Below are 14,048 nucleotides of genomic sequence, written 5' to 3'. Positions count from 1 at the left end.
TCGTGTCACTTGGGAAGGTTCCCCAGCTCCTCTGTAAATGATTAAAATCAAAAATAAATGTCACATGATATTAAGATTTCTCCAACTCAGAGAGATTAAAACTGTTTGTGGTTATTTCTTAAATTCAGTGGATTGAGAGGAAGCTTTCTACTACTCATAGTTCGCCAAACAACAAAATATAACATATCCTCTGGTTAATACATACAAAGACTCGCACTAATGTTGGTATTATCCACCTTTTTAAATGGAAAGAGCTGCAATCTGTCCCACAACTGCAGACTTACATCCTCCTTGGTGATTTGAAATCTTTGTTATCTGATGTTATTCACAATTCTTGTAATTGTTTTACTGTTCTGTTCTTGTGTTGCTTTTTATTTATCAACTCTTTGTTGTGCCGTATTTATTTGCTGATTGTAAATGTCTCTCGTTTTCAGATCTCTATTGAAAAAGTAATCAAAAACTCGGGGGGGAATGAAGTTGGGGGAGGGGGTGAAGAAAGGTGGAGGGGAGAGGTGGCGAGAACAGAAAGTACAAACCAGTGGAAGAACACATACAGAAGAGATGGATGAGATGGAGATGCATCAAAGGTCATGAACATGATTCAGACATGCATGATTTCCATCACCTTTGCCCACTAACGCACAGATGGGACGTGTTGAGTTTTCTCACCTTCAGTGACGAGTCCGTCCCCATCTTCCCCGGAGCTGGAGACTTTGGCGGAAGACAGAGAGGTGGAAGAACCCTGGGACCCCTGCATAGAGAAGAGCGGCAAGACGAAGGTGATTACTTGAATCTGTAGTGTTGCCGGAAATAGTTTGTAAGCCACCTGACATTCAATAAAATACAATGAAACTGTCCCTCCTGCGACAATCCTGAAAATAGACGACTCATTTCATCCCCAGAACATCCTCCAGTCTGCCTGTTATTGTGCTGCATGAACACAGTGTCCATGAAAACACCCAGAACCGATTTGCTTAAGCTACTTGAGCTGAATATAAATCTGTTTCTTATTCTGCAAACCACCTGCGTGCATGTGTGCACACAAACATGCAGCCCAATAAGCTCCTCTCCATTCACAAAACATAAATTCCTGTCTAATCACCCCTTTCTTTTCACTCCTCACCACTAAACCATAACATAAACATAACAAATACAGGTTTTGGTGACGCTATCAAAGGCGGATGAATATCACCTTTCATGCGGTTGCTAAGTAGGGGGTCATTAGGGGGAGGAGGAGGAGGAAGGAGAGGGGCTGAGATGCGACGTCTGCGTCTATCCAAAGACAAAAACTCATTACGGTCTCCACCTCGTAACCCTCTGTCTGGTTGTCATGGAAGCAACAAGGATGGGGAGCGAGGATGGAGTCAGGACTGTAAATGAGAATCCGCCCCTCTCGCATTTCTATTTCTCAGCTTGCCTGTTGACAGTTTTGAAATTCGTCCACTCTATTTGTTCGGGGTTTGGCTGTCCTTTCGTTTGTAAGATTTATGTTTTCGATATCCATCTCCGCTCAGATTCTTCTCTCCTGCCTCGCAGTGTTTCCTGAACACACAGCAGCAGTAAAGCACCTTTGGGGTTTGGAGGTTTCCAGCACTCAAACAAATCCCACAGGTGAAACTGGCACATGTAGTCGGACCCTCACACTTTTTTCTACAATAAAAGGAGAGCCCCTGAACAGATGTGAATTATAAACAAGTGCAGTTTGTTCTATACCGTGTGTGTCTGCATGTGCAACTTGCCTGAAATGTTGAGGTGTAGCCGGACTTGTGTTTTGACGTTCGGTCATGGTAAAGTCACCTGTTGTGATGCGTGAATTCAATAATCAGTCGGTCCTGAGAAATTATCATTTGAATTGAAGTGACGGACAAATGACAGCCGCCCAAAAGTGAAGCCAAAACACCTGGATGTCCCCCTGGTGGCTGGCTGATTTGGCATCGAAGTATTATAGCGATACATTATTATGGAATAGTTAAGGTTCACAAAAGAAAACGTCTTAAGATGGTGTCGAATTAAATCGCACATCATGTTCCCCATTTTTACAACGTGGGTCTTCAACAACCGTGCAGACCAGGGGGAACAGATCTTATCCATCGTATAGAGGAAAAAAGTGATCTATCGTAATGTAACATGTGTTTTTTCCAGGAAATAAAACAATTTTTTCCCTTCTGATCTCATTTTCTTTGAACCCAGGCCTCATGTGAAGCTCTTGTTTCTGTGGCGTCCAGTCAGAAACAGGCGAGAGAGTTGATTTGTCAGAGGGGAAAAGGCCACCCATCGTAACGACTTAGATCTGAAAACTATTTTCAGAGCTGAGCTGCCCTGTATCCGGGGCCAAGTAACTGTCGGCTCTTTTACTCATCTCTACTGCCGCGGCCTCAGAGCCACCCAGGTGAGTGTGGCTGTGAGTCAGGCAGAATTTGGTTTATGTAATGTTGTTTTTAGTCTGGCGCTCATCCCGGATACAGAGAGGAGAAAAACCCTTAATACCCATAAAAGCCAATGACCCTCCTGTTCATTCTCCTGCTCTTTTATTGTCTCGTCCCCACTCGCCTCGTATATTCACCTTCCTTGTGCCCTTATCGCACATCCAGCCCCGTCGTCTATACTCTCGCCTTCCCATTTTGAATCCTATCTCCCTCTTCCTGCCACTGAGAGAAACAAAATGTTGTTGCTATGGAAACTGCTCACAGAGAGGAGAGAGAGGCAGCATCATGAGACTTTCCAGTGTGGAGACAGAAAGCCTATATATGGCCATTTCCTGTCTGCGGGCTGGGAGGTATAGGGTTGTGCCTTCGATGAACATTGCGTCTCTTTGCTGTGTGGAAGACTGTGGAGACAGATGGAGTGACAGACAGAGTGAGAAACAGAGACGGAGGAAGGGAAACAAAGAAATAGGAAGAATGATGCAGCCTATGGAGTCTGGTGTGGTTCGTATTGATCATTAGATTTGTCTCGTTATTGTTAGACTGTCCTGCTTTCTCGCTGTTGCACAATACGACCGACGTACACTATTCCTGGCTCCGCACCCCGACACTCTTTGCTCTGGGCTGTGACTCACACCACTAAAAAACACACTGACGAACCTTTTGCATCATGACCGGAGCCGCAGCTCTTCAAACCCGTTGGGCAACACTCAGCGGGCTGAATACTGATCAGTGCATAAACAGGAATTCATCAGGATGTTCATAATTGACCTTAAACACGTGGAATCAGCCCAGGAGGCAGAGGTGCGGCGGGAGAGACGATGTTTTATTTTGTGGTTAAAAAGGAAGTCCGCCAATTGTGGAATTCGGCATTTAAGATGCACCGCGGATTTACATAACCAACTTAAGAGTAATGCTGGACTTGTCCTCGGTGCCCCCTGTTTGAATCAGATTACGCCACACGTCCTAAAGCCTTCTTTTCGCTCTGTCCCTTAAGCTGGAGGAGGAGGGGTAGAGCCAAGCCTTTCCTCCAGCAGCACTTCTTCACTTTCACTGTCATGCAATATCCAGCAAGAGCAGCATTTATTAGTGTTTGCTTCAGTGGGAACACAAGATTTGATAGAATTTAAGTACTGTTGTGTTTTAAATTCCTCACGAGGAACACAAGGTACAGGAGGTAAAATTTCACAGCCCTCATTTTGGTGTCTAGACGGACAGGAAACCTAATCTATTTGAGCCTGATCTGCAGGGATCAACCCTGTTTGGGGTTTTCTGTCTCTCTGCTCTGCCAGTTGGACACAGGCACGCTTTCCAATCACGTTCCTTATGGGCTGCAATCCTGGGGAAATCACAGAAACGTGATTAAATGCTCGAGAGGAAATTAAAAACTTGGTCGGAGACTTGGGCTGCAGTGGAACAGGGGAGATGAACACACCCCCGGGACTGTGATTGTGTTGTAATCTCTGCTCTGCTGAACACAGAAGTGAGTTTAACAAAGCGGAACCATTGATAAATGTAGATAACACAATTATTTCCATTATAACCTTTCACCATCCACTGGAAATTATCATGGATGAGGTGTTTTTGCATATTAATAAATAATAAATTGCAAATGAGGAACATGAGAATAAATAAAGGAATAAAGGAAAAAACACAAAATGAAAATGAAATGACAATGAATTTAATTGACATCAACAAATGGAAATTAATACATTAGACAAGGAAAATACAAACAGAAACAAATGAGCCATGAAGAGCTGGCAGCCTCACATCAGAAAATCACAACACACAGATGATGCACCGGATTATTGAAGAGAATTTGCCACAGATACCTTTCATATTTACATATCTTTCATGGCAGTGCAAATCTTCATGTTACAGATTCTCAGATGGGATAAAAAAAAATATGTAAATAGGAAACCACGTTGGAATGTTTTTTAAAGCCAGTGCACCAGTTTCCTTCGCGTGCTGCCGCCAGTCTCTCTGGCAGCGACAGGAACAGAAATGAACAAACCATCTAATGACAACAACACAACAAATAACAAATACAATCCTTAGTAACAACACAGTCACATGGATGAGATGAGACAATAATTCACAAGTTCATAATACACACATGCTGGCTCAGTCTGCCCTCGTTCTCTCTCTCTCTCTCTCTCACACACACACACACACACACACTCACATAATTTAATCATGAATCACCCAACACAAAATATGGACGATAAGAAAAAGAGATGGAGCATGCAACTCAATGGATTATGCACATGAATGACTCAATGGTGAGAGGAGGGTATAGGTGACATATACTGTAGCTAACAATTAGCTCTCTCTGTCTCTCACACACTCACACAAGCTGACACCTGACTGAATCAGTTGTGTGTTGGAGTCACACACCATCTGTTTGTCTTGCCTTCAGTCTGTCGGTCACCGCTCTGATTTATTCTCCTGTCTGGGTTTTTTTTTCTCTCATCTCTAACAGAGAGGGAAGAGCTGTGGCCTCGCCGGCTCGGCCACTTCATCTGTTACGAGCTTTAAACCAGAAACAGACAACAGTTTTCTTGTCTGTGTGGGTGCGTGTGTCTTTAGGGTTGATGATAAATATTACAGCGACGTGAAAACGGAAAGCTGGAGTGCTCTCAGTGAAGCAAGTGGCCGTGAGAAGTACAAAGGAGAAGGAAGAGGGGGAGGCTGGATGACTTCATGAATGTAAACCATCATGCTCCTGTTGCTAATTCATAAAAATGGGTCATACTAGCGAACAGCAACTGCACGAAATGGAAATTGCATGTATAAAAGTGTTTCTTCTGAAGCCAACACGAACGTACAAGTGTGCACCTCTCTATGCTTGCAGTTACGTATGTGTGAAAATGAAAAGATAAAAGCAGACGCTATAGGTCTGTATGTTCTGCTCAGGGAAATAGGCTGTGATGGTCTGAACCGAGCGATCAACCTACTTCAGGCAGCAAAGTGCCTGTTAGTGTTTAAATGCAGGGTCCAGAGAGGTGAACGTTCTAAATGCAATGCTCGTAGTGGGTCACTGAGGCTTCATGCATGGTGAATAGTTTGTGGAAGCTTTCAGAGCTTTACTGGCAAAAAGATTTGAGCTATTTTTAAACCAGAGAAAAGGGTAATTTCTGAGTCACGGTTTGTTATGCATTTTAGCCACACGGGCGAGGAACATACTCACTTGCCATTGTAAGCGTAACAATTACAGGATTTGACTTTGAGTACTCTACGATTATTCCTGCATGTTTACAGATAAGGGGAACATAGACGGAGAGGAAATGTGAAATTATAGTGTCGGGAACTTGGCGCCTACTGCTCAAAGAAGCTTAGAATTAATCTACAAGGGGAACTGGTGGAATATAATTTCTCCCTGTGAAGTTAATACTCTTTCACATGGGGGAGAGAGAAAGGGGGATGGGTGGGGGAGAAATTAGAAAGTGTCGGGGAGGACGAGGAAAGAGGGAGGATCGCTAACGAGACGATTAGGGGAAAAGTAGGAAGTGCGGGAGAGAATGACACTGTAATATGGCAGGAGCTGCAGAGTGGAGGGGAGAGATAATGGGCTGCGAGGCTTCCTCTCCTTCTTTCCGGGCAAGAGCGGTGCAGGCTTAGCATGGAGTGGCTGTGAGTGCAAAGCCTGGAATAATCTCTGTTTGAGAAACACACACGCTCAGCTCGTCGTGTAAAACTACAATTTAAATGTCGTTACACTGAGGTCAGGACTGCACGACGCGGCTGATTTGTGGAGGTTAAGGTTTGATGGAGAAAAGTGGGTGGAAGCAGAACGACAAACAGCGTGGCTGATTGTGGAGAGGGAGGGGGAAACATATGTGATTTCTCAGTGCATCATGGGTAGCCAGAATCTTACTCTGAAACTGTGACTGGGAGGAAAGAACAGAGCAACTGAAACTGATGACTTATAATGATCTTAATTATAATACAATAATTATATTAAATAATTAACTGTCCCACAGTTATTTACTCGTCGAGTCGACGGAAAGAAAGAAAGCGAGTTTATAGACGAGTGCGCCTCCCATCCTCCTTCCCATTCGATCTGTGCTGACCCACTTCCTTTGTGCAGACGACTGTGGAAGCTCCACTGCACCTTGACCTCCTCTCAGTCCCCGCAGCCCCAATTTGATCTGTTTCCTGTTGCCATGGTTGACCTTCATATCACATCAATACAACCCCATCACTGATGGAGTCACAAGCCTGAGGGCCAATCTCTCCACCGTCAACTGGAGCAAGAGACTGAAGCAAGAGATGAATTCTGTATACCGCGCTGATTTTAGTGTACATGGTGGAGCCCGACCAATTTATCGGCCGATATGAGCCTTTTAACAGACAGATCAGACAGACGGTATCGGCGTTTATGTTTGTCGATACGCACTGATAGGAAAACTTTTGTTGTACAGAATAAACAAAGCAGAAATGATGTATATTTATGTCAAATACGTCAAATAAATATGTTTATTTTCTTAATTCAGGATCTATATATTTGGTTGTGTCTGTGGCTCTAGTATAGTCACTCATACACACAGCCACACGCACTCAATTCTGTGCAAAAGTAATATACAATCACTCCACTTTCTTGCTTTCTATACCCTAAAAAAGTGTTGTGCCTGCACCAATAAATATCTAAATAATTACATACTCATACTCTACTCATACTGAGTTTTCATTTGGTCCAAATGCAGGCTGGAGCCCATATGAACAAATCCCAGGTCCACATACACACACACTGCTCTGATGTGTGTGTGACGTGAACCGAACGTGTGAGTGTTTGTTTACGATGGAGCGGGATCTAGATCAGCAACGGGCTTAGGAGGCTCCTGCAAATTAAAGAGCGGCTGTTGGGATTGAGGCTGATATTAAAAGCTCACCATCACTGTCAAGGACTGGATTAACACATACTTGAACGAACGCACAAACACACAGACGTCACCCTGAACATGAACTTAACCTCTCTAATGTGAGATTCAAGGTTATCCGGTTCACTTGCATGCTCCTGCTCTGCACAGCAGTATTTTACAGTGACAACAAGATATACAGTGCACAAAGCGAGTTTGCATCTCAGACCCTTTCCTCACTGTTCGCTACAGAAAATAGAGTTTGGACGTTTCAACACATGTTTTTAAAACCCAGGCCAATAACTGGCTGCAATGATCGAATATACTAGTATAAAACTGTCTTTCTAAAACCTTCACAGAATAGGACATGTACAAAATGACACAACGTGATAAAAAAAGTCGTCCCTGATCAAAAGATCAGTAATGTTTGGGTCTTTCCTTTATGACAACATGCAGAAAAGCGCTGCCTGGTAGCTAACAGGGGATGCAAACCCTTTTTTTTTTTTTTTAAGCAGAATAAAAAGGTTGAAGGTTGAAGCACAAAGCCAATTGTCGGCCTCATCTCTAGATCAGATTAGATCAGACAAACTGCCGTCTGACAGATGGGGTCACATGGAAAAGTCAGTGATAGCATAATTCGCTGTTGAGCTACCAAAGGCAGAGAGAGTTCTGCACGAAGACCTTTACGTCAGCATTTGTGGGAATGTGACAGGGAATCAGCACGAAAGGGGGGGGATTTGCCCTTTAAGTCAAATTAACATAAAAGTTGTAACATAAGTGGGTCTTAACATGAGCCTGCCAGTCATGGACTCCCATGGCAGCACAGCATGAGGTCAAAGGTCAACACCTCGTCCCTTTCTGAGACATTATAGATGCTGGGATGTTGTGGTTCCTTCGTATTCTAACATCTCTAAGATGTGGTCGGCCTATGCTCAGTCACAGCTTTGTCCTTTTCCTGAGAACATAGAGGGAATGTGTTATAGATTCAGTGTCACTAAATGTAAAGGATGAGTGTGTGTATGTGTGTGTGTGTGTGTGTGTGTGTGTGTGTGTGTGTGTGTGTGTGTGTGTGTGTGTGTGTGTGTGTGTGTGTGTGTCCGTGTATTACCCGGCGTTGGCTGAGGCTGCCCGGGCTGGTCGGGGAGGGGCTGGGAGATTTTCCCGAATGAGGAGTGGAGAGCTGACTGGCCGGCGTCCCGTTCACTGGAGGGAGAAGGGCGAGAGAGGAAATGGAGCAGGGTGAGACCGGGAGAGAAATATTGAAATAGATGATCCTTTCAGGGTGAATCCACATTTTTCTGGAACAGCTATATTTCCGAGTGTCTGGCAGCAGCCCACACTTCCGCCCCTCAGCATCCATCCATTCACACGAGTGAGGCAGAGGAGGATGAGGAGGACGAGGAGGAGAGGTGGGGGTGTAACGGAAAAGAGCACTGAAGTACACACTGCTCTTTTTTTCTTTTTATTTCAGCCAAAATACAAACCCTGTTGGTAAAACCAATCCGAACCTTCAAACATATGTGCGTCTAACAATCACAACACGCTCTACATACAACACAGGCTGTCCTCATTTTCACCACTTCCCCCTCTGTTAAATGCACTTGTGACCTCTCAGCCTGATCTACTTCTTCCAGCTGCGGCACGGCAACAAAAACCCCAGCGGCACCACCTCATTATTAAACAGGAACATTGGATTAATCAACGCTGCCCCTGAATCCGAGTGTGTGCGGTCGAGCACAAGTCAGACGGCGAGCGTCACCTACAGCAGCATCAGACCTGCACACAAAACACCAGCCCTGTTTGTCATCTGACTGAAGACATGGGCCATTTTCTCTTGGCTCTATGCCAGACACTGCCTAACCTCAAGTCAACTCCAGGCTGCCCTGCCTGAACCACCGGTCTGTGAAGCTGCAGGGAGGGGGAGTCAGTGGTCAATAAAGCAGTTGCATTGTGGATCCTCATGCAATCCAAATAAATAAAAGATCCAGTGTAGATTTTCAAAAAAGCATATTAAAAATCAGGCTATTCTTTTTTCTTTTTGCATTGAATTCACATTATAAGTCAAAGCCAATGACATTTCCAGAGCCAGTCCCATTTGATGCAGGAGAAAAATGAAACCTTTGCTCCCACCGTCACTGTAAAATGTTTATTGTTCCCCTGCAGAGATCAGATAACTTTGTGAATTATTCAGACCACAGAGGATGGAACCCGTGCACAGCAGAATGAAATAACATCTGCCGCCATCGCATTACACGAGTCTGTTGTCTTATTGAGAAACGAAGTAGGCCAATGCAATAAACTGCTTTTTTTTTTCGCCCCGTTCCCAGACACCTCCATTGATGAAATTCAGCATCAGCGTTACGCACACGGACAGACACTCCTCCCGGTTACACAACGGCACAGCATTAACATCACATCTCCCATTGACCTCATAGTACTACACAACCACACAGTGGCCGGCATCCAAAAACACACCGGTGGCGACACATGCATGTCCGAGGGAACACACAAGGAGCAAGGACGCGTGAAGTTTACGCGTTCGTTCGAAGGGAATATGACAGACGCCGCCGCACATGTAATGGTCCTACCTTCCTCTTCCAGCATGACGGAAAACACAGTGATAATCCAGAGACGTGAACAGAGGAGAAGGAGGAGATGGACAGCACCTCTGCACGAGCTCCGTCCGAGGGTGATAGTAAACTGTGGTGAATGGAAGAGAAGGAGCAGCGCTGTACTACACCGGAGAGGCGGGGAGGAGGGATGCTTGCGCAAAGGCTGACGCGCACCGAGGAGAGGGAGAGGGAAAGAGAGAGAGAGAGAGAGAGAGAGAGAGAGAGAGAGAGAGAGAGAGAGAGATAAATAGAGAGAGGGAAAGAGAGAGAAAGAGAGATAGAAAGAGAAAGATAGACATAGATAGAAAGAGAAAGAGAGAGAGAGAGAGAGAGAGAGAGAGAGAGAGAGAGAGAGAGAGAGAGAGAAATAGAAATAGAAAGATGTAAAGAGTGAGACAAAGAGTGATAGAAAGAGAAAGATAGACACAGGGAGAGAGAGGAGAGAGGGAAGAGAGGGAGAGAGAGAGAGAGAGAGAGAGAGAGAGAGAGAGAGAGAGAGAGAGAGAGAGAGAGAGAGCATGGCACTTTGTTGTCCAAACATCCCCAAAGCATCGCTGCAGCTCTGCTCTGCATATCAGGCTTGTTTTTCTTACTCCTGCAGCCCTGCACTGACTGACTCACTCATGATGACATAGAATGAAGCCTTAACGCTGAGCGATGGTCAAGAATCTGAAACATGAGTGGCAGCACACATGTTTTGGATGAAGGATGATCGAGATGTCCAAGTGTTAAAATGTAGAGGAGCGAGACACTTTGGATAAGAGCGATTGCCGGGTGAACACATGTCTAACGGTTTCTCTCTATTAGTTTTTATCGGCTGTGGAGGAGAAGAGGTGGATTTGAGCTACATAAGATGGTAAATGGTCTGTATTTATATAGCAGCGTTTCTAGTCTTGACGACCACTGCAAGCAATTTACAGGGTTCAGTAGCTTGCCCGAGGACACTTTGTCATGCAGATGAGGAAGACTGGGATCGAACTGCTGACCCTCCCCTCTGGTTAGAGGATGACCACTCTACCCCCTCAGCCGCCCCTCTGGCTTGTGTGTTTCAGCTTCTTTGCACAAGACTTCACAAGTGAGCTGAGCTGTGAATACAGGATAGCACCTGATGTGCCCGCCTGTCTCCAGCTGTGCCATGTTTTATAAAAGGTCTAAGCATCATAACATGGCATCACAATGAGATACAGAGTCAAAATGGTGGCTAACAATGTAAAACAAAACATGTAACATACAGTATAAAACACCTACGACTCAATCCAAGCATTTAAATGCCAAAACTAAAGCTAAAACTGAAGCTGATGGGGATGCAATTAGTTTTGCTCTATTTGGTCATAAACCTATAGAGCAAATGAAAACCTTGATGGCACAGATGAAAAGTTAGAGGGCAAGTTTCAACTCATCCTGAGGGGAACAGAAGTGTCAGCAGCTGTTGACGTTTCACTCAAAACCACAACTGCCTGCCTCAAGGTGGCGCTAGAGGAAAAGTCGGGGCATCGTTACAAGTCATAAGCATTCATCCTCTGGGGACCATGAATGTCTGCACAAAATGTGACAGCAATCCATCCAGTGGCTGTTAAGATATTTCAGCCTGGACTAGAGTGGTGGATTCCATAGTGTGGCTAAAAAATGCAACAGTAGTATGATAAAACATCACAGAGTGAAAAATATTTTTTGAATGTGGCAGGAGTGCATCTTTTCATTCATCATTTTTTTTTTTACAATTGACAAGCAATAAATTCGACATTTAGCTTAAATGGGTCAATTCATATATACACAGGAATCTCTAGAAAGACGAATAAATCCTGGATCACCTTGAACCTGTTAAATCAGACTCATCTTTGAAAAGACTGAATGCATAACAGCCTTGATGGATTAATGAGTCTTGACTACCAATCAATCACACCCTTCACTATACATCTCATCATATTATCCTACACGTTCCATAACGCACAAGCATATAATCACACAGTTATTTTAAGAACTGCATCTCACCACACACATTCTCTGTGGTAATTATTATATTATAATTACAAACGCATACGGTTCTTTATATAAACATAGGATGGAATGTGGAAGTTAATGCATCGTCTCTATGAAGTCCGTCAAAAGGGAAATCTGGGAAAACTCATCACATGAAACTAGCAGGTTTAGCAGAAATGACAAACAGAAAGTTTTGGGACATCTTCTCCTAAAGAAATAGGAGCCAAACATCTCAGAATCATAAACACATCGCTGCTTCATAAACACAAATCTGCCTCGAGGCTTGTTTTAATCTCGCCCTTACAGCAAATATCAATACTGCCCAAGCCGTGGATTAGTATTTTCCTTGCAGCCTCTGTTATTTCACTCACTCCCTGTGCTCATCTGGTTTGTACCGTGTAGGTTTTTATAGAGAAGAAAAAGTGGCAACGGCAGCAAACGTGGTGCGATCACAGCTCAGGAAGTGTCCCAGCAGCTGATCCACGGGGTTTTATTTGTTGGTCGTCAGCCCCGCGCACTTCCACGTAAAGTCGTGCGGTGTTGCTCGTGACAGAGAGACAACGGCGAGACCCCTAAGTATCAGCGTGATGCTCGTTGGCACCGTCTCTAGCCCTCTGTTAAAATTAGCTGACATGAGGCATCGGAGGAGAGCAGGGAGACAGATGGCGGGACGCGGCGAGAAACTATGTATGAGTGCAAATTAGTTTTCTCACATTATTCTGGTTGTGTGTGTGTGTGTGTGTGTGCAGAGAGCTGATCTGGGGCTGTGAGATCAGAGTGATGACAGTGTCAGGCTGTCACACAAGAACCCGCTCACACCCACTCACACGTATACATACACAGAACTTATAGGACGTATATATACCACCATCAGATGATCTATAACGTGAGGGTGGATATCTTTTGGTTACAGTGATATTTCAAACGAGACGGAAATTCAATCAGCTTGTTGTCGTCGATGCCGAGAGTGAGAAAAAGTAAAGGTGTAATTTGTATCTTAAGATTTAATCAGATAAACATACTAATTTTAGTGTCGCACATTCAGTCACTTTGAGGCTCTTAATTTATATCACAATTAGTATTTGATGAGTAATGATGATTAAGACTCTTGATTAAGAGCCACAGTGTGATTCACCTCCCAAACATACAATAAGTCTTAATGCTTTAATGTTTTTTAATAAGATAAATGACAGAGAGGAACATTCTGGGCTACAGGAAGCAGCCTGATAACAATTAATTAGTTATTACCGTGTTTCTAAATTGATTCTGCGTGTTCAAATCCATCATTGTGTCTTTGAGTGTTATTTTCTGAATTATATGTAAAAATATTTTACTTCTGTGATCAGTCGCTCGTAAATTCATTCATTCAAAACTTCTGATTGTCTTCTATGTGTGTGTGTGTGTGTGTGTGTCTGTGTTTGTGTGTGTGTGTTTACAAGTGTGCGACTGTCTGTCTGTCTGTCTCACCAGTCTGTTTGTGCGACTGTCTGTCGGTCTGTCTCACCAGTCTGTTTGTGTGTCCCTCACACACACACTCCTGCACCTCAGTGGTGTCGAGGTCTCAGCTGCAAACGCACACAATGCGAAGCGGCCAGACACACAGAGGGACACCAGGTGGTGTTTAACAACGTGTTGTGTTAAAATCTCTCTCACTCTCCTCCTCCCCCTCTCTCTCTCTCTCTCTCTCTCTCTCTCTCTCTCTCTCTCTCTCTCTCTCTCTCTCTCTCTCTCTCTCTCACTGCCTCAGACATCATTTACACATCACATCACCTCTGTGCAGCTCCTCCAGCCCAGATTATTACATATAATGAAGAATTTTTTTTATTAGCATGTGTGTTGGCTGAAAGAAAAATGAATATGGGACTTGGAGGCTGTTTTCAGAAAACCTTGAGATCTGCAGAGTTGTTTATTATCTTTAAATCTCTTACTCTCTACCCATCTACATTGCAGATGTTCTATATATTTGTCCTGTGAGTATTTATATCGATTTCCAAACTGCAGCTAAGAATTATTTTCATTATTGGTTGATTTGTTAATTACTTTTTTGATTAACTGACTAAATGTTTAGTCAATAGACTTTCAGAAAACAGTGAGAATCCTATTTTAATTCCAACTTTCCAATTGCTTTTATTTAGTCATGTTGAATTTACAATTATACACAACAGAGAAAAGTT

General features: G+C 43.8%; 1 protein-coding gene across 4 annotated transcripts in view; it reads right to left on the bottom strand.

Annotated features, from left to right (window-relative positions):
• dclk1a (doublecortin-like kinase 1a) overlaps nt 1–14,048 on the bottom strand; it is a 47,793-nt gene that overhangs the window by 12,499 nt on the left and 21,246 nt on the right. For 2 of the 4 annotated variants that reach the window (XM_034606242.1, XM_034606243.1), the window contains exons 6-7: nt 8,391–8,485; nt 670–751 (exon numbers count right to left, since the gene is read on the bottom strand). In XM_034606242.1, coding sequence (XP_034462133.1) covers nt 670–751; nt 8,391–8,485 — 177 coding nt within the window. Of the gene's footprint in view, nt 1–669; nt 752–7,628; nt 8,238–8,390; nt 8,486–9,870; nt 10,055–14,048 lie in introns of those variants that run through there. The other 2 variants (XM_034606244.1, XM_034606245.1) reach the window with 2 other exon arrangements.

Source organism: Hippoglossus hippoglossus, chromosome 14 (genome assembly GCF_009819705.1).
Source record: "Hippoglossus hippoglossus isolate fHipHip1 chromosome 14, fHipHip1.pri, whole genome shotgun sequence".
NCBI lineage: Eukaryota > Metazoa > Chordata > Actinopteri > Pleuronectiformes > Pleuronectidae > Hippoglossus > Hippoglossus hippoglossus.
Note: the sequence above shows the minus strand (reverse complement) of the source record. Positions and strands in the feature narration are given on the sequence as shown.